General features: G+C 45.2%; 1 protein-coding gene across 1 annotated transcript in view; it reads right to left on the reverse strand.

Moving 5' to 3' along the window:
* The window catches only part of LAMB1 (laminin, beta 1), a 63,092-nt gene extending 42,418 nt beyond the window's left edge, over positions 1 to 20,674 (reverse strand). The window contains exons 1-10 of the mRNA XM_012720893.1: positions 20,624 to 20,674; positions 20,370 to 20,484; positions 19,191 to 19,366; positions 16,638 to 16,773; positions 13,509 to 13,582; positions 7,430 to 7,618; positions 7,267 to 7,330; positions 3,814 to 4,016; positions 1,943 to 2,063; positions 250 to 438 (exon numbers count right to left, since the gene is read on the reverse strand). Of these exons, the coding sequence (XP_012576347.1) occupies positions 250 to 438; positions 1,943 to 2,063; positions 3,814 to 4,016; positions 7,267 to 7,330; positions 7,430 to 7,618; positions 13,509 to 13,582; positions 16,638 to 16,773; positions 19,191 to 19,366; positions 20,370 to 20,406 (1,189 nt within the window). The 5' untranslated portion in view covers positions 20,407 to 20,484; positions 20,624 to 20,674. The remainder of the gene's footprint in view (positions 1 to 249; positions 439 to 1,942; positions 2,064 to 3,813; positions 4,017 to 7,266; positions 7,331 to 7,429; positions 7,619 to 13,508; positions 13,583 to 16,637; positions 16,774 to 19,190; positions 19,367 to 20,369; positions 20,485 to 20,623) is intronic.
* Positions 20,675 to 21,194: the final 520 nt, after the last annotated feature.

Below are 21,194 nucleotides of genomic sequence, written 5' to 3' on the forward strand. Positions count from 1 at the left end.
AGAGAAGTCAGTGTAACTGTCACAAATTCCCCCATTCTGAGAACCAGCAGGGTCACAGGTACAATCTAGGAATGAAACACACCGGGAAACAGAATATGTGTGAACGCAAATACACGTTGCATTTCTCGCTCCAAATCTCACAAAAAAAAAAAAAAAAAAAAAAGACGATTCCACTCCTCGCATCTTATGCAGCTACTGAAATAATAGTGCTGGGTCTGAGAGTCACACTAGGCAACCCTTCCCACTTACGTTCACAGAGGTTCGGATCCCGGATATCCCTCTCTGGGTGCTGATAGTAAAACGGCTTGCACTGCTCGCAGCTGCGGCCCATGGTGTTGTGCTGGCAGTCGTCACATACGCCGCCACTGACATTCCCCGTGGCCAAGTACACCGCCATGTCAAAGTGGCATGAGCTGGAATGCTCGTTGCAGTTACATTCTGTGTGACAAGATCAGTGTCAAGAAAAGCCTTATAAGTTGTTTACCGAGGGAGGATGGGGTTGGTAGGAAGGCAGCACATTACAGAGATGGGGATGAAAGCCAGGCAAGATGACAGTTAAGACAGTGCTTGAGGGGGCAAAGGACATGTTGACCCAGGCTGTCAGTTTTAATTTCTCAATTGTGGAGGCAACTTTCAAAGGGTGAACTTTATGCAAAAAAAAAAAAAAGCAAGGATCTGACCTCTTTGGAGAGAATGGGCTGTAAGAAGTTGAAAACCCTTGGAGAAAGTCCTTGTGGGTACTTACTGACAAGAAGGCTGCTGTGGAGGCCACCTTAGTGGAGGCCACCTTAGGGGAGGTCACCTTTGGGTCTTACTCGGCACAGCCTGGAGGAAACACAGCCTTCCAGAGGGTTTTCTAGACAAGCCATTCCCAGAAAATCCTACTCAGGTTCCTGGGTTTGAAGAAGGTGATGTGAAGACCTCATTCTCCACCTCCCTATTCCCACCACTCTAGGACGGAGGCTTCAGGATTCAAGTGTGTTAAATTCAGCCTTGAATGCCTCCATCTGTCTCTCTTACTTGGCGGAGGCTTGGTCCACCCCAATTTCACTGTTGCTCAACAGCTCTATTCTTTTTGTCTTCTTACTGGGCCTGGCGCCAGGGCTCTACTGCAGAGCATCTACAGACACTCCAGCCAGTCTGTCTCCCCGTGGCAACACCATGATCTGCAAAAAGGGACTGGGCTTCTACACGCTGTATCCTCAATGCCTAGCAAGGACTAACCTTGATACGCCGGCTGGATTAAACCTTGAAACCAATTCCCGGCACAGATGCCTGGTAGCCACAACACTTTTGGAGCTTCGTGTTGCTTTCCCTTCCTGAACTCCCTCCACCCTCTCTCCTTTTACCTAAACAATCTTCTCCATCCACTGGGGGCCAGCTGGGTTGTATTACTTACTAGCCAAGCTTTGGCCACTCTGGATCTCTCTGATATCTACACTGCTTACGACAGTCCTTCTAGTGGGTGCAGGAGCAGGCCCGTTCTTTGGAAGGAGGTTAAGTTACCACAGTCACTGTGTACATGGAGGGAGGGAAAGTGGTGTTTCAAATTATACTTCTAGCCCAAGAATCCCCTGAGATGGATGGATGGACAGACAGATGGGAAAATGCTTCTGGTGGGTAGAAACTGAAGCTGAAACTTCTGTTCCCTAGCTGAGACCATCTTCTATGCCATATTGTTCTGTCACGGTCATTTTGCCTTAAAAACAGTGATTAGGGCAAGAATAACACCTCAATCTTCTATTAGAGCTGCCAAAGACATATATACTGCTCAGTAAATACAACTAAATTAATTGAATTGAATGGGTATCATTGGTTTTCTGGGAGTATGAGTGACTAACTTATTTGCTTCTGCAAAAGAGTATACTATGATAGTACTTCTTGTCAGAAATGAGTACTGGAGTCCAAATGGGTTTCAAGTGTCCTGTAGTCAAAGACGTACTTTTGCAGGCATTGCTGTTCCGACCTTCAGCAGGTCTCCAAGGTAAATCGTGATAGAAATCCATGCACAGTTCACAGTTTAAGCCCTTGGTGTTATGCCTGCACATGCAATGTCCATGAACCTTGAAGGTTATAAAAACAGGAAAGAACTAAGTAAGAGAGCTACTCATGACCAGATCACAATCAATGGAAAATACAAACCCCTTTCATACTAATCTCTAGCTCACCATAGTAAGGGTTACTTTGTTTTTACCTTGTCCTTCCTCCTAGTGAGTTTTATCTGTCTTGTTGAGGGCTATAACTCCCACCTGTAGGAATAGTTCCTATTATATAATGGATGCTCAGTAAATATGTTACCGAAGTATCTATGAGAAGAACCCAAATGAACAAAATTAGTCACTTAAGAATTTTTGTGAAAACCAGTACTTAAGAGTCAAAAAAAGATCTGCTCTAATAGAAATAAACAAAAGCTACAATGCAGAACTAAAGGTACACACCACTTAGGAAGCAACTTACATCACTGCAAGTTTTACCACTATGTCAGGTAAAAGAAAGGCTTCTGTTTTTGATTGCAAGGCTGGCACTTAATTTTTTCCCAACCAAAGTGAGATTGAAAAAATTAACCTCTTACCACATTTACATTAAATTTTTTCCCTTCAGCTAGAGAAATATAAAATCTCCAAAGAAGATAAATAACAATTTGCTTTACAAAGTGCCTCTGATGCACTACATTTTGAATTCAGGAGCAGGCAGACAGGTCATCCTCCCATCCTGACATGTTGACGGGAGTAGTTAGCAGATTTAAATTCTCCCATTACAGGTGGTTTTACACAGACTGAAAAAGGTTTCAAAGTACACACCACAGAAGTCTACAGTGTCTGAGTAAACAGGCAAGGTCCTGTGAGGCACAGAACAGCAGCGGCATTAACCACACACCTCGTTACACACATCTACCTGGCATTCTCGGAAAGATGTAGCAACGAGATTCGAGGACACACCTTCTGTTCCTGCAATACATGTTCTAAGTACAATAAAGAGAAGGCAGACTTCGAGTGCCAAATATTCTTGATCCCTTCTTGAATGAGAGCAATTAATCTTTGCAAAGGCAATAGCAAGCAATGCCAGCCCTCGTCAGAGGGAGGCCCAAGGTTAGTGGAAGGGAAGTTGGGGCAGCGGAAGGAGAGCCGGAGCTGTGCTTCTTTGCTACATCCTTTGGCAAATCCCTAGTCTCTTCTAACAAGAGTTAGTAAATTCATTTAAATCCATTCTTTAAAATCTTATGGTCTATAAAAATTACCCGTTTACCTAGAAACTGGTAATACCCCAATTTGATCCACTGGGCAAATCACCTAAATTTAAAATTCTATAACTTGAATACACAACATAGCATCAAAGTGGGAAAAGAACAAAGTAGAAAGTATAAAGAAACAGGTTCATTTGATTGCTATATGATATAGCATGTGGCCTGGTTCTCAGTTCAAATTTCTAGTCCCTTTGGGCTGGGATCAATTTATGCCTTCTAGCACAAAGACTGGAATGCTTGTGGTTTTTAATCTTTCCTAATATAAAGAAAAATGTGATTGTTATTTGGACTTTTTAATCCTGTTGACTAACATAGCTACTTTAGCTGCAGCCTGCAGCAGCGATTCCCCCAAAATTAATTCAGTGCCTGACATAAGCTTCCCTTATGTGTCCTCTTACTCCAAGAAACTCAGAAAAATCAACAACCAACCACCAGGCATAGGCAGAGGGTTAAATGGACATCTGGAAGAGAACTCCCCTAGAAAATATGAATGGTGGTTCAAACTAGTTCCCATTTGCGTCGCAGAAACCCCTGTATAAAAGAGAAAGCCTCGGTGAGCGCATGCTTACCATTCCTTCTACTTCTTCATCGAATCCATGCACAGGGGCGCATTCACTGGCATGGCCATAGCAGAAGCAATTCCCTCGGACCACCATGTCATAAACGGCATAGTAATACTTTTCTCTGATTTCCATTCTGGAATCCAAAAGGTTATCTCCCAAAGTGTGTAGTTTTACAAACTTGATTCTCAAGTTGGTGATTTTTAAGAGATCTACAAAGGTCATCAAGAAGATGAAAAGTCTGATCAAACAAGCAAGTCTCCTGGTGCAATTATAAACTATCAGTTCTCTTTACAGAAAGGCGTGGCAAATGAAATGGCTCAGTCTTGCTCCCTCCCCATATGATCTAGGTGACCAGGAAAGTAAGGTGGAACTTAATGGGACAGTCCCTACAATACAGATTACTGCCTTCTCAGCAGCTTAATGAGTGTCTATTTTGTGAGGGAATTGTTTGCAAATGATGTTTCAGATAGTGAGAAAACTCTGAAATTGAAGAGTGTATTTGCAAGACTGTCAGACCCCCTCACACACAGTGATCAAAGATGTAAAACTACTGGCTCCCACAGCAATAACTGTTGGGCTCAAAATCAAAAGTTCCATTCAGGTGGGAAGGGGTTTATCAAAGTATTCCAGTTCAGGCCCTCCCTGGTGGCGCAGTGGGTTAAAGCACAGCACTGAGAATCTAAAGCCGCTTCCTCATGAGTTCGATTCCCGCCTGCCCCGGAGGTGACCACATGACGCGGCAGACCTCTCCTGACCCACCCGCTGCTCCCCTCAGCAGTGTATTTCGTTGATCTGCCTGTTCTGCACTCCACTCTGTCTCTGGTGAATTCTCTCACCCTCCACATCTCTGGCCTGTATCCCAGTTCTGTATGCACAAATAAAAAATTTTTTTAAAAAAATCTTAAAAAAAAAAAGTATTCCAGTTCAAAGTACTCCATTTTCTTACTACTATAAGAATTAAAAAAACATTAATTTTTTGCATATTATAGTTGGAGAGGAAAACATTGTTGGATTTCTTCCCCCATTTATAATAGATGAAATGCAAGTAACTAAATTTCACATTCATACAGAGCCAAATGGGGAGAGACTTTTATCCAAGTTTTTAAACAACATTAACTTACAACTTTTTGTCCCAGTTTTATAATATAACTTCCCAATAAAATTACCAATAAACCATAGTGGCACAAGGATAAAGGAGCTTAGTAGTAGGGTGTTGGGGCAAATTATTTTTATTTGTAGATCAATATCTTGTATTTTCTTATTTTGGGGGAGGGGTCTATAAACAGGAAGCTGGGCTATCAATTATATTCTACTGTGACTTGATAAGCCAAGAGCCAATTCAACCTTCTCCACTAGTAATTCATTGATTACTAAGTGGCTCTTGCTGAAGTGGAACCCAGTGGACATAGCTAGTCATCTGCTCATCCACTGAGCTCTGTAGTCTTTCATTGCCTCTAAGTTTTACTCTGATTTCTGCCAATTTCTGCATTCTTCTAATTTATGCCCCCAGACTACAGGGTATTAGCCCAGTGCAACAGATGCTTTCAAAGCCCAAACACAATTTCAAATACTTATATGCATAGCTTAGCTTTCAACAAAGACTATAGAAGTGACTGAATCCAAAGAGAAAGTCTTAAACTTAGGCTCTTTGTAAAATCCAAAACTACACAGAGAAACTGTGGTGCCAATGAGCTGAATGGAATTTCTGAACGCCAACATCTCCTCCTGCACAAATGCTCCTGCACAGAGTGAGCACAAGTGCCTATTGACTAGAAGCCAAACAACAAACTGGAAGAGCAGCTGGAGGATTTAGAAGCCCTTGAACTGATCTCTGCAAAAGCCCTAGGAAGAATAGGCTCCCTCTGCTCTCTCCTACCACATTTAAGGGCAACCAGACATCATACTGACTGCTGCTCTACAGGCAAAATCATGCTGGGAATGAGTCTCAGGGGTCTCAACCACAGGACAATGAAAAAGATGGCATGCCCTGCTCGCAGCGCAAATTAAGAGCACAATGGCTCCGAGAATGCTCGTTGATACAGAAGTAGATTTCCTGACGCTATCTAACAACACGAACACCTGAACTACAAGGGGAGCATGTTCCCCAAGTCCCACCAATGGCACCTGAAGAGGAGCAGACCAAGTCCTCTTGTGAACTCAGGAAGTTCACCAGGCAGGCCACGTGGCCATTTCTCACAGCTGGGTTCTGGGCAGAGGGGGCAGGTCGCAGAGCTCACATGCCAGTGGCGCAGGACTGGACCTGCCATTAACCATTTTACAACAGAACGGATGAGTAGATTACAGACCAGAGACAGTCTGCACCACATAGTAAGTTAGTTTATGTGCACATAGTAAGTTAGTTTATGTGGGGAAACAGCACGTTTCTGGCACTATTCCCTGGACTTCTTTCATTCGGCTTTCCCATGCTTCAAGCTGGAAGCTCCACAGGGCCTTGGTTACATATAGGGCCACACACAGCTGGGAAAAAGCAGCAAGAATCAGCCCTGTCCCTGCTCAATGCGGGTGCCTGGAGCTGGAGAGGAGCGCTGGCCTCTATGAAGGCAGGACCAGGTTGACACAAGACCTAAACCACAGCCAGTGGCCACAGTGGCGGAGGCAGCAGCATCAGCAGCAGCAGCTCTAAGTCATGGAATACTTTTGTCAGTAAAACACAAACAACCTGAGGGTCTCCATTCATTTTCCTAACAACCTGAGGGTCTCCATTTAGCAACTAAAGAACAAAACAGGCACCAAAAAGTTTAAAGTAAATCATTTGCCCAAGGTCACATCTCACTGGGTATCACCCTGAGTTTTACCGGGTAAGTCGTCTGATGGTAACTGAACTACATTGCTTCTTTGGGAATCCTGGGTAATGTTGTTACAGAGAAATAAACTTTGATTCTATTTGAGTCACTGTATATTTTGGGACACTGTGTTACAATAGCTTAATCTGTAATATACTGAGCAATAAAGTAAGGTAATAATATTATGGTCAGGGCGCCCTGTGGTGCAAGGGGTTAAGTCTCAACACTATGAGACTACCACCAGCCATTACAGCACAAGATCAATTTCCAGCCCAGAGCAGCAGATGGCTCCTGTCTCACCTGTTCCCTCAGTAGTTTTTTTGAATAAATCTGCCTGTTCTGCTCCCCACTCTGTCTCTGGAACCTGCCCCCCCCACCTCACCCCCACACACACTTCTGGCCCACACCCAGCTCTTGTATACACAAATAAAGCTTTATGATCAGCATAACTGAATCGATAGGACACAAATATTTTACTATGATCAAAACATGTTCCCCATCAGTAAGGCCCTTGATTACCACCAATTTCAAAGGCATCTGGTAAAGCAGCACAGAGAAAGGAAGAAAATAGAGGCTTAACAGTGGTATTAGATTCTGGGAGCTGTGCTGGGGTAAGAGTTCTTCTGTGATCAAAACTTATTGGAAAAAAGCTTACTTTGTATCCTTGGACTATAAGGATCTTCTATTTTGAAAGCAGGATCTAAAGCACGAAATATCACCTAAAAGTAGATATAAGCACAGCACAATGCATTTTTTTTTTCTGCAGTGACCAAAAATAGATTCACAAGGAGAAAATCAAATATAAAAAGCAAACAAACCTCTCCTTCGGTTGAGGGTTCGATGTCAGAATATCGGGAATCACAAATGATGTCGTCAACTTTTTTCATGGGACCAGTTGAAATGCCTGGAAACGAGCTCTCACAGTCGTAGGCAAAGTATCTGTACACGCCCCAGGTTTTCCCAAAGTCAGAGGATCGTTCTATCAGCATAGCAGCCGGGCGGAATGTCTAAAGGGAGGAAAAGGTTCATCTGATGGTTTCTGTTAACATGCTGCAATTTTTCAAAATCTCAGATGAAACTGTGTGCCACAGCCCTGACTACATGTGGTTGGTATTTCTGACTGTGGTTGGATTTCAAATACTTCAAGCTGTTCTATGAACACTCTCCTTGCAAGGAAAGTATCTAGCCTCTAAATTTTGCACTTTCTCCCACCCTACCAGAGATTAGTAAGCTGTTTCCCTTTAGAAGCTAATTCTAAACAAGCCATAACAGCAAATAAGTTTTGTTATATTCACCATGCCCATAATATGACTGGACGTACGAATGATCGTTCTTTTATTCATTCATGTGATCATCCAATAAATATGGAATGACTGCTCCTTGTAGCCCAACAGTGGTCTATAGGCTATAGATTGTCTAATGAGTCACAAGACATGGGTATAAATCATTTATGGTATGTCAAACAGGGTACACTTTGGGGAAAAAAAATTACTAACCCAAGAGGTTTGGAAACCCCACAATCCCCAAAAGAACTGCAAACAAGGATTCTAATGAGACTAGTACATGAATTCCCAGTGGCTATTATTTAATAGCCTGAAAGTAGAAACAACCCAAATGCTTGTCAACAGCTGAGTGGGTCAACAAAAGGTGGATTACTGTTTAGCCATAAAAAAGTACTGAATGCTGATTCTTCCTACAACATGGATGACACTTGAGAATGTTATACTAACTGAAATCAGACACAAAAAGACCAACATTGTATGTTCCATTTATATGAAATGCCCTGAAAATGTTTTGTCTATAAAGATAAAGTGTATCATAGATGATCAGGGACTGAGGGAAGGAGCAATGAGGAGTTATAGTTTAATGGGTCAAGTTTCTGTTTGGGATCATGAATAAGTTCTAGAAATACAGTGGTGATAGTTGCACAATATTGTGAATCTACCTAATACCTTTGAATTACATGCTTAAAAATAGCGATGTAAGCAAAACTGAAATATATTTTACTACATACAAAACCAGGGTCTGCTTCAGAGAGAAGATAACATCAAATTGGATCTTCAAAGGGTAATCGGTATTTGCCAGGCAGGGGGTGGAGGCGTCTACAGGAGGTGGAAGGGTTGGCTGGGCAGGATAGGAATTTATTTGCTATGTTGGGAAGTTTATCTTTATGCAATGAAAGCAGAACACTAAAAGATTAAACGGGACAGAAAGAAATGACCAGACTAAATGTCAGTAAAATAACTGTTGTAGTTACAAGATATGGGAAAATGAGAGACAAGGAAACCAACTGATAAAGATGATCTTAACTCTGGCAATTATACTATGGATGGAAAGAAAGGGATGGATTAATTGCTCTCAACATTTAGTGAAAAAGATTTGAAGTTTCAAGGGAAGGGGTCAGAAACTCAGGAGCCCGACCATGGGTGGCTGGGGACCATGCGCCTAATAACAAAGGCAGAAGAGAGAGCAGTGAGGGATGTCTGCTCTTGGACTGGCTGCAAATGAGGCCACACGGAGACGCCCAGGGGACAAGTGCAAACAGCATTCTGGCCCAGAGCTGCAGGAAGGAAGCTGAAACAGAGATTTGGGAGTTAGCATGGACACCCAATAGTAGAAACCTCATATACACTTCTTCACAGGGCACCATAACCGTTCAAAGTAAGCGCTCTCAGAAAATATCCACAAAGTGCTAGGAACGGGTGGTCCTGGGACTGCAATTATAGTATGTCATTTAACATTCAGTATGGGCTGAAGTGTGTCCTCCCCCAAATCCTGGAGGACCTAGCCTTAAGCATCTTTGGCAACAGAGTATTTAAGCAATAATTAAAGTAAAACGAGGCCATCAGAACACACTCTTATCCAGCAAGTCTGATGTCCTCAGAATGGGATTTGGTGAGACACGTACAGAGACTTGTGAAGGCTCAGGCCAGCCATACAAGCCAAGAAATGAAAAGCAGCCTCAGAAAAAATGAACTCAGCTGAGCTGAGCCTTCCAGCCTCCAGAAGAGAATACATCGCTCTTGTTTAAGCCCCCCTGGCAGCCCCAGGAGACGCAACCGCTGACTTCTAGCTATTTGGCTTACAAGTGAGAACTGAGGTTCAGACTGTGGGCAGAGTTCATGTCAAGCTGAGTAAGACCGAGACCTTGCTTTCTTCCTCGCTGGCAAAGGACTTAAAGGAAGGCTGAACAATGGATGTCAGAGAGGCAGGACAGAGCTTTAGGAAGGGGTGGTAGGCACAAGCACCTAGAAAAAAGCAGCAGCCAAGTGAACACCGAAATGGGCAAGTTGCTGATACTGCCGCAGAGGTAAGTAACCCCCTGGGGTGTGGTCACTGTAATGCGGGAAAGTACTGGGAACTGCGCCACCCTGGCCAGCAGAACCTGAACACTTTCTTCTGAATTAAAACCCAGGCTTGACAGGAATCTGGGTGAGAGCTACAGGGGGAAACCAGGACCTGCCTAAACCTCCCTTTGCCTTCCCTCAATCGTTCTGAAGTTCTTTCTCACTGATAAAAGGGTTGAAGAACGGAAAGTCACATTCTGACAAATCCTTTGACTTTTGCGCTTATTTTTCTTATCTCCCCCACCCCCCAAATTATTTAGGAATACAAGGAAATGACAAACTCAAAGAACATTAATCTAAGAGTTTTGAAGGACAGGGAGCAATAACCAACTAAACCAGAAGTGTGGACACCCAGGTGAAACTTGGTATTTGAAGAAAGACTAGTTTGCCTAGTGTCAGCTGAGTCTGATATCTGTGACACAAGGCAGCAGAGAGGAAAAGCCTCTGAGCCAATGTAGGCTATGCTTCCTACCTACTCCCCTTCTGGAAACTCCTGAGTCCCAAAGAGCCCTTGATGAGTAAACCAACTTCCTGCGGAATTAAGACACTGCTGGAAACCAGAACAACACATTTACCTCTAGAAAGAAAGCCTTTCCATGCCTCTGCTTAGTCATCAACCTTCTCAAGCAAGCATACGGCAGCACAGTTGCTTCCAAACGTATCCTAAATAAAGACCCATGAGCCCGGAAACATCTGGCCATATGGAAGCCACTATGTGAATGCCAAATGAGTGCTGGTAAGAAAATCCAATCAACTTTGCAGTCAGCCATCTCTGCAGCCACCATGGTAAGAATGACTGTCCTCTTCAGCCTCAGCCTCTGCCGCCCCCTTCCTTACTGTTAACAGTATCACCACTTCCCAGTTCCTCAGCTCTGGTTCATTCCTTTCCTTCCCCTTCTCTTCCATTGTTGTCTTTCATCTTCTCCAAATTCATGGTTTAACCCAGATCCTCAAAGCTCCAACTACCTCCCTTACAGATCAGGGCTCCTCCAAGGCCGTAGCAGCAGAGGGTATCAGAGGTCGCAGGCAGGGGGCGAGTGTACTTTAAAAGCTATCAAGTAATGCTCCCATGACTCCTGGGTTGCAGCCTGGGTTGCAGCCTCCTACTTGAGCCTCACAGCCAGCTTCTGCATTCCATCAGCACTGGGCTAGCTCAGCCCTCCAATAATGCTGACCTCAACAGAGGCCTACCCAGAGTCTCAGGCCCTCTGTGGGATTTCCTCTTGGGCGCCCTTCCTCAAGCATTTCCTTATCTACGGTCCCCTCTCATCTACACTCTTCACAAGGAGTCAGTCCTGGCAGTGATCTGCCATTCCCTTCTCTACCTCCAGCTTCAGGCAAAGTTACATAGCAGGAGCTGAAACCCTCCCCAACCAGCCCACCACTGGAGCTTTGCTCTGACTGCGTCCTCTGCCAACAATGGCTTCTCTTCCACCACCTTCCACCACTGAAAGCCTGCTCCCTCTCCCTGGCCCAGGTCAGGCACAGTCTCGGCCTCCTCAGGTTTCCTCCTTCCCAAACTAAAATTCATGCTCCCTCCCCATGCTAGTGGACACTGTCTGGACTTCTGTTAGTGCAACTAGCACATTCTCTCAGGTCCTCTAAGGAATCTGTCAGTGTACCCTTCCGATCCTGGAAGGCTGCAAAACCCCAGAGCACGGTGATCACGCTCTTTTAACAGCTGCGCATCGAGTCTAGGAGAGCTTCTCACTAACAGAAGATGACTGAAACAAATCCACCCAGTCAACCAGGGTTAATAGTACAATTTCTACATGCCAAGCCACAGCACCTACCAGCCGCCACGTCCGACGACATGCCAGGCAAGGTCAGCTGTTCCCAGAGCACAGGGGCAACCTCACCTCCCTGAAGTGGTGTAATCCTTCTTCCCATTTTGCCACTGAGGAAACCAAAGTTCTGGCCACAATAAGGGGCAGAATAGGGGGGTCACACTCAAGTCTGTCTAACCCAGATACTGCTTTTCACATATTATCTCATGGGATGAGTTTTCTCTCACACACTAAAAGCTGGTAACCTACGCCCATTGTTCACGTTTGGTGCCATCACCATGTCCTCTGTCTTACCCTCTGCTCTCCAGTGCAGGATTTCACCTTTGGCCCACAGTGTTCACTTGACTCTCAACTACCGAGTATGCATCAAAAGGATCTTTGCATCAAAACAAACTCAGAGCGACCCATGCACACATATGCTCTTTCCAGTGTAAAAGACACGGGTGTAAACATTCATAAAGATAACTGAGTATTTGTAGGGGTCACTAACAGGAAGGGGACTTCATGCATGGCTGAGTTTCATTTCCAAGGAGCGAGGAGTAGCTTAGTAAAAGCCCTCTCACCCTCCCAGGCTATCCTGTGTCACCGAGTAAACCCTCCTCTCCTGCACTAACAGCAGATAACTGGAAGGGGGAGGGGAGTGCAGGGACCAGCCTGGGAACCGGCTGCCCACCGTGCCTCTGGCACATTCTGACCCTCGCCCCTGGGCCTCCCTAGCTTCACCCTCGACCTTTCCTGTCTACCTGCCCTGGTAAGCCTGCCCCTGGACCTTTTTCCTAACCTGAGAGGGTATAGATAAGGCCCCCAACTCCAATGAAAACTATCCAGAAGTGATTTTAATCGGAGAAACAATGAGTAAATTACGGGTTTTATGTGCACCAACATGTACTTTAAGCCATGTGAAATCTGTCATTTCCAGGCAGCTGCTTAAACAGAAACAAAGGGACTTTGTATGGAGACATTCCCTAGTCCTGGAGTCAGCTTACATCTCTAAAAGAAAAGGATGAGAATAATCCATATTTAAGATGGCATATACACATTTCCTAAGGCACTCTCAAACAGTTCCCAGAAATTTTCAAAACTTTGAAAACGAAGGATAAAATACTTCCTTTGCAGTTACCAAACTCAACATTAAAATATAAACACAAAGGATGAGGGATTTACTCTCCAGATGTTTTATTGTGGTTTCGGAGAGAGCCAAAACCTCCTTGCTCCCACAGGGAAATAAGAAAAATACCTAATTCAAAATTCACTGTTGAATTACCTTAGAATAGTGATTCTTTCTATTTTTCACCTCGAAGATGAGTATTTGTTAAACACTGTTATTCAGGCCCACATTGTAGAAGCTGATCATGACCTCAACTTATGGTAACTAACTTTTAAGTTCCCAAACAGGCTAACTTGTGACAGACAGCCATCCTGAAAAAGGAGTTTACACAGCATGCTTGAGCCACTTATAAGAAAGTGATGGACTCTGGCCCTCCCTGGTAGCGCAGCAGGTTAAAGCACAACACTGAGAATCTAGAGCCGCTTCTGCAGAGTTCGATTCCTGCCTGCCCCGGAGGTGACCACATGGCGCGGCAGACCTCTCCTGACCCGCCCGCTGCTCCCCTCAGCAGTGTACTTTGTCGATCTGCCTGTTCTGTTCCCCACTCTGTCTCTGGTGAAGCCTCTCACCGCCCCTGAGCCTCTGGCCTGCACCCCAGTTATGTATGCACAAATAAATAAATCTTTAAAAAAAAAAAAAGTGATGGACTCCTTACCTTGAAGGTCATGATGAGATGAGTAAAATGGAATTCTGCTTCTAAGTCCAGTTGGATAGTTACATTTTCCACGCCTAGAAGAGATTTTTTAAAAAAGAAGAGGAAGCAGTAAGGTAAATGGGCAAGTTTGACACAACTGCAGCTTTGAGTCTGAAGATTTGATGCTACCTTCTTAATTTTTCTTTAGAGAAATCATCGTATTATTTTAGCTTAAGCTGAAGCTAAGTTGTTAACAGTAAACTCCTGTCTTGATTTCAACAGTGAGGGATCAATCGGAAGGATTCTTCTGTCTTCCACAGGCCACTGTGGAGCCCAGCATGGAATCTGCACTTATATTGCCATCTGCCAAGATACCTCTGGTCGCTGTCAAGAAAGACAGCTTTTGCTTGGGAAGAAGTGAAACATATTTCTAAACCTCCATGCCAAGTGACTCTCTAACAGGAAAGAAGGGGCATTTCCTGTGCACAGTAGGGGTTCAGCTTCAATCTGAAGCACAGGGACATGATCCCTCAGGAGAAACACAAATACTCCCTTTTTCTCTCTACAGCAGCAAAGAAAATAAATAACCATCTACCACATGTTAGTAATACTCCCATTTAGAAAAACCCATCCCTGATGGGGAAACCTTTGGATGCATTTGCACAACTGAAAAATAATGCCAAACAGGCAAAGAATCAGTCAAATAAATAAACTGGCCCAGAGAAAATACTAACATCTTCCCTTTGAGGGGAAGCCTGAAGAACAGACAGCCTTTGCACCCTGCCTGAGGGGCCTGGTTAGCAGGCCCAAAGGCCACTGAATTCCAGGATGGAAAGCATCTCCCAAACCCCAGGCCAGCCTCCTGGTTAAGGGACCTTTCTGCCCTTCCTTGCTTGAAAGCACTTTTGGGGTCCATGATACAGAGCAAAAGATGTCTGAAATGCAGGAAGACAGGAATGTGTCAGAATAAATCCTACCACAGGCCAGTGGATTTTCAGGAAATAGGACTTTTTAAGTAAACTCTTCCCCTGGAAAACTGCCAAGTCATTTGGGGGGGATGGGGGAAGAGGGGAAGTGGGCTCTGGAACGGATATGAGTTTGTTGGAATGTTAAAGAAAAACATTATAATCATACTAACTAACCTTATCTTACTACAAAGAACCATACTACAAACCTACTGTAGACATTTCTGTACAAGTGAAAAGTTAGCTAAGCAACCATATGTCTCTCCTTTCCCACATTTTCAAAACCCTGCTGTATTTGTTCAAAATTAAAAGATAATGAAACAATGTAAAGAACAAACTAGATGAGTACTACTTCTGAAACTTAAGAGCCTATACTGCAATGCACACCCTGAAAGCACATTCCATTTTAGATTTATAACCTGATAATAGAACTAGTTTTCATATAGGAAGAAAAATCCATGGAGAAAAGAAATAGGCACATTCTTCTACAGTGTATTTGATTTTCTGTCAGACCTACAAATAGATAAGCATGAGGGTTCGTTAAAAGTAGCTGTACTTCTCACTCCTTTCTGTGCCTGAGTACTGATAACGCAGCCAGGTACAGCTCAGCTTGGACAAACCACACCAAATCGATAAAGTTATACTCAAAAAGAAAGTCTTTCATCATGAACTATCAAACAACAGAGATAGTGGGCATGGTAAGTAGGTCTAACCTCATCTAATCTCTGGCAATGGAATGGCCCTTTTTTGGCATTTGGCCCCACTTGTCCTGCAAATTCCAAGCTATAAAAACTAATTAGCTTCTGAGGCAACCAAGAAAAGCACCCCCATCAGGGATGAACCATGTCACTGCTGATGTCCTCATAAGTGTCCTCTGTGTTCCTGAAGAACACAGGCAGTGAGGAAATGCTGGTTCCTGCACATAAGCAGCTCTAAGCTTTTTTAGAAGTCCTCTGATTTGAGTACACATTTACAGAAACTTCTCTTTCACAATGAACTATCAGCCAAGATATACTCTTATCAATATTGGTAAGATTAACTGATACACGCTTTCTGACAACAAGTTCATCTTCATCACGTAGGTAACCAATGGGAACCCCAGGGACAACCAAGGAATAATTGACCCTAGAGCCAACAGCCTTCTAGAAGCCATGTGTAATTTCATAGTCAATGGCAAGGTAGTTAGTTAAGGGAGTTCTTTACAAAGGTTTAGGGTATGTAACAGACACATCTAGTAGTGCTCATGCTTTTGGTGGTCAAGCCTAGGTTTACTTCTTTGAGAGAGCCTTCTCAAATTTTTTTTAAAGATCTCACAGTAAGGTCCTCCCTGGTGGCACAACGGATTAAAAGATAGCACTATGAAGCTGTGTGCAGTCATTACAGCATGATCCCCTGGCCAGGGAAATGACACACATTGCTCAGCAGACCTCTCCTGTCTTGCCCATTGCTCCCCTCAGCAGTGTATTCCAGGTAATCTGCCTTTTCTGCTCTCACTCTATCTCTGCTGAATCCTCTCACCCATCCCCTCACCCCTGGCCTGTACCCCAGGTCTTGTGTGCATAAATAAAATACACTAAAAAAAAAAAAAGTCCTCATACGTTAACTGATAAGCATAATAACTTCATTCCCCAAATTTTAGCATGCAGGTTTGAAACAAATGCAAAACTAAGTTGGGCTTAGTTTCACAGCAATAACACCATCCTGTTTGGTGAGCTTATTAAACTAAAACCCAAATGGCCAAGAAAGAAAAAAAAAGTTGGATTCACACAATCACTGAGGAAATTAACGTGGGGTCACAGCAAGGTATGTCTACTGTTTGTTCCCAGTACTATTATTAAATATTTTCTAGATGGAAGGATAGCAATGGTAGGGACTGGTTTTGTCTTTTCCTTTGGAGCTGGTCAAGGAGAAAGATGGTGTGTTTTGTAGAACAAGGACCTAAAAGCACAGAGGGCTTTCTGAAGCCTGCTGGTCCCCCTTAGGTTAACAACCATAAAATACTCCTTTGGCCTCACATGAAACACTGCTTTCTTGTAGGAAGTATGTGCTTCAGGAGTAAGGATCAGATTTTACCAAGAGAAATTGTCAAAGGCCACAATTACAGGACAGAGACGCCAACAGCAATTATGAACATCCAGGAGTCCAATCATACTCCATGGAACTGGCTCCCACACCAACCACATACCATTTTCAGATTGCCACCAAATCTTAAGGCGGTTTGGAGCAAATGTAGTGACCACATTTTCGATGAGATGACTATCAGGATTGAGGGTCTCATGATACGGATCTTGGGAATCACATATGAAGCATTTTTTGTCCTCCTGAAAGGAAAATTAGTTTCATGAGTCTAGGAAGTAGGGCATATATACACACAAAACAAAGTCGAACAATGTAACTGTTAGACCTATTTGTTTCAAGAAGTGTGACAAAATTACTTAAATGGCATACGCCTGCCATTCACTTTTTAAGTTAGAGTATGAAATACTCTTGAAAATTTCTTCCTCTCTTGCAAATTCAAGGGCTTTCAAAAGCAAAGGCAGCATTGTTTCCACAAGCTCTTAATTTAATCAAGTTTCTAGTCTTAAACCTTAATCTCAATAAATAGCCAGAGAAGCTTTCTTTTAAAGTAAAATGCAATAGTTTCATTAGAGAATTTTTGCTGACATAAAGCAAACAGAAAAAGAGTAAGAGATAATACACTTGGCGTGATTTTCAGATACTTACCTAAGGCAGAAACCCAGTATGAGCAAAAGTATTAAGAAGATTTGAGAGTGACAAAGCTTGCAAGATTGCTTAGTTTCTCCTTTGCCCAAACAGTAACAGGCGGTAAAGGCATGCAGCTAACCCACCAACTGCTCAGAACATCTGGCAAGGGAGGGAGCCAGGCTGTTCTGCTGTTTGGGGAGCACTATAAACTGAGACCAGTTCAAAGAATCCTCAAATGAGCCTACCAGGAATCAAGGTATACACTAGGTGTTAGAGTAGCTCTGAATTTCTCTTCTTTTTCCTTCTCTCTAAAATGGGGGCTACAATTACCCTGGGAGGTGGGTCAAGAGACTTCAAAGAACCTTCCTTTGTGCTCCAACATATCAAATCACAAACAGTACAGCTTTAATATTCCGTTTCACATGTAGCTTTGCTCTTTGCTGTAATTTTCCAAAATGTAGATTTCTCATAAGTCTAAAAACGATGCTAGGATGGAAATACATCTGGATACATCTCACATACAACATCTAAGCAAGGGTGTTACTGTTATAAGGATTAAATCAACCAACTGTTATTACATTTATATTTCAGCTATCTATTAGCTATCACCTTCCTCCCAGAAGGATTGAGAGACTGATACGATGCACTAACTAAAAATTAGAGACTAGTGTAGTCAGGGCTGCAAAGGAACCCTGGACAACACACTTAAGCTCTCTGCATTAATTTTTATACCTACTAAATGTCGAAGACCAGCACATGTCCAGCCCCTTCTGTAGTCTCTGATATCTGTGATGAACATCCCATAATTTCACACTAACTACATACATCAGGGAGTTTGGCTCCACTTGCCTCAGAGGAATAATTCAATTCTCATTCTAGCTGAAGCTGGTTTCAGAATCTGGTGATTCACTTACAGGATGTCCTGGCCTCTGAAGTAAATGTTAATACACCATTTTAGGTAAAATATGCTAATATTAGAAAAGGTAACATCCACTGCCTTCATTAGAAGCTAACACTGAGAACAATTACCAGGACTGAAAGGAAAAAAGGTTAATTTTAGCCTCCCTCCTAATCAGGCGGAAGCAGTCTAGACATCTCAGTATAAACCTGGAAGCAAATGAATGGAATCCACTTTACCACATTCCTTCGGTTTAATTGATCAGGTCTCCAGAATGAGCTCTTTCTGCTTTGTTCAAGTGACTCCACTTTAAGGTATCTGCTGTGCAAACCACACAATACTGTCCTGCTCCTGAAGGGCACAGGTGGGTGAAACCACCCACACTAGTGCAAGTAGCTGACACAGCCCTTCTGCCTAGAGGCCAGGGATCTCCCGCTCTCTTAGAAAAATCAAGGAACAGATTCTGATTGGGTAGTTTACTCATGTGTTTTCTTTTAAAATTAGCTTTGACTTTGTAGCAATATGATCTCTGAAATCTGGTCTAGTTTCTAAAAAGATATATCCTGAAATTTCATGTTGGCTCTCTTCTAGTGGAGTACCATAGCAACCAGGGCATTTTGAAAGAGAAGTACCAGACCCTGATAGCTGACGGCGGTAGACAGCCGAGCACCAAGTGAGGGGAGAAAAACAAGTTCGAGGCTGGAGTGCCCTCACATGCAAACACTATTGGAATAACTTTTACCAAAGGGATTTCACCACTCAGTATGAAAGAAGGATAAACTACCTTTTCCATACACGTCCAAAGAGGAAAAACGTTAAAAAAACAAAACTATAAAACTCCTGGGAATTTCACAGCCCCTGGGTCAGGGCAGCAGGCAGGGGCCAGGTCTGTCTTTCCGGGCAGACCACTGTGCAGTCTGAGTGGCTGCAGGAAATGTTTAGCGGATGCGACTGTACAAACTGAGATGGGGTAAAAGGGTGCGCTACCAGGCGCTACCAGCCTAACCCCGGGACTCCCTGGATAGCGCGCTTCCTCTTCGGATAGACTGCAGGGAACGAATCCCCTGGGCCGGGTCCTCAGGTCTGGACTGGAGGAGGTATCCTCAGAGCCCCAAGGAGGCGCGCTGCCCTCACCTGGAGGTGGCTGACAATACAGTACGGCTCAGGCTTGTGCAGCCCGCACGTCGAGGTCACGGAAAGCTTCTGTGATCGGCCGATGAGCAGGTCGCCAGTGGCCGGGTAGCAGCTGCCCTCTGCGCAGCCGTAGCTGAATTCCGGCTCCTGAGCTCTCGCTCCCGCTCCGCACAGGGCTGTGGAAGGGCCAGGTGATGCCGGGGTGGGGGTGGTGGCGCACCAAGACAAAGCAGGCAGCGAAAAGAAGCAGGCAGGGGCGGGGATTCAGAAGACAACAAAATCCACAGAAAAGACAATGGAGCCATGAAGGAGAAGCAGGAATGTTGAGAGGATTCAGAAAGAAACCCAGGCACCACATTAGATTTGCCCAGGAGCCAAGAGCATCACTCCGCGGAAACCCACTGACATTCCACCCAGATGTGCTCAGGCGGACCAGCTCCCACCACAACCAGTGGATACCGAGCCTGGCCCCTCGGACCTGCCTGGCTGGACTGGGCTGGGCTCAGAGACTTTTGCTCAAAAGTCGCGCACGCGCGGGCGTAGGTCTGTATGCAAACCCTCGTGCACACAGCAACCATCAATCCTAGTGCGTGAGCGTGGCAATGTGAGTGTGAGGGCAGGCGGGGGCGCGCACTCACACGACGGTTGCGGGAGGCGACGCTTTCCAGGACAAGGGGCGAGTGAGAAATCCCCAGCGCTTTGGAGTGACTTCACGCCATTCCTGGGAAGCTCCAGGTCCAGCAGTTTCTGGTGCCCCCAACCCCCACAGCAAACAAATGGCTAATTAAAGCCACATGGCCCCCATCTGCTCCCAGGACGATGCCTTCGCTCAGCTCCGGCACTTTCCTGGGAAATAGGCTCCTGGAGAGCCCTCAGGGACAAGTCCTCCTCACCTCCCACAGTGGAGACCCAACGCAGACAGTATTTGCAAAGCCCCCAAATGACAGCGGGTGCCCTCGGCTTTAATCATTAGCCCCCCAGTTCTGGACAAGCGCCCTGTAGCCGCCGCTCCAAGGTAAACCTCGCGCGCGAGCGCGCGGTTTTTAATCTGCCACCCAGGGTGCTGGGGTTTAATCCCGTCCCTCTCCGGACTCCTGGGTCCCCTGGAAGCTGGGACAAGCGACCTTTGGTTTCCTCCCCCACGTCCAAGCCCCCCTTCTCGCGCCACCTCCGAATTACCTAAGAAACCGAAAGCGAACACCTGCAGCAGCCCCATGTCGGGTCCCTGAAGCCGAAAGGACGTAGCAGAGAGAACACGCCCGGCAAGCCGCCTGCCCTTTCCCCGTCTTCCTTTCTGGAGAGGGGGAAAAAAGACAAATGCTCTGAGAAAGGAGAGGGGCCCTTCCATTTCCTGCCGCTCCCACGGAAGCGCGGGGTGGGAAGTGGGGGGTGGAAATCGCGCAGACACTTTGTTCTCCCCCACCCCGCGGTACCGGCGCTCTCCCCCGTCCGCAGCCCCGAGCCCAAAGAAGGGAATTAGAAAGTTTAGCCTTGGGAGGAACCGAGGGAGGCGCCTCTGCTCATGCGCACAGAGAGCAGGGGCTGAGGGGGCGGGCGGCCACAACTTGGCGAGGAGGGGGGTCCCACCCTCCCGGGATGCGGCTTTTGTTTTAAGGCCGCCTGGGTGGTGGCCGCGGGGGTTTTAGCTCCTGCGCTTCCCAGCTAGGGGCACGGGTAAGCGCTCAGGGTGTCCAGCGTGGGGGCAGGATGCCTCTGGGCTGTCTTCAAGATAGGTGCTCGGATAGCCGGGCAGCAGGGGAGTGGGCAGGTCGCGGACCTACCGCGGACTCAGGCATTTACATTTGTAAAGAGTGAGTCACGTAAAGGTGCCCCAGGCTAAGATTCTTGCGAGGAGCGAGAGAAGACGGGTTAACCCTTCCAAAGGAGGGTGGACCTGTCAGGACTTTTTCGCGAAGGCTGCAAGCCCGGGTCCACCGAGCGGGCTGGGCGTGACATCCGCGCCATCTATACACTGAGGATGGACGCTGCTGTCGCTACCTTTGC

This window comes from Condylura cristata, unplaced genomic scaffold, assembly GCF_000260355.1.
Source record: "Condylura cristata isolate star-nosed mole 26May11 unplaced genomic scaffold, ConCri1.0 scaffold00005, whole genome shotgun sequence".
Lineage (NCBI taxonomy): Eukaryota > Metazoa > Chordata > Mammalia > Eulipotyphla > Talpidae > Condylura > Condylura cristata.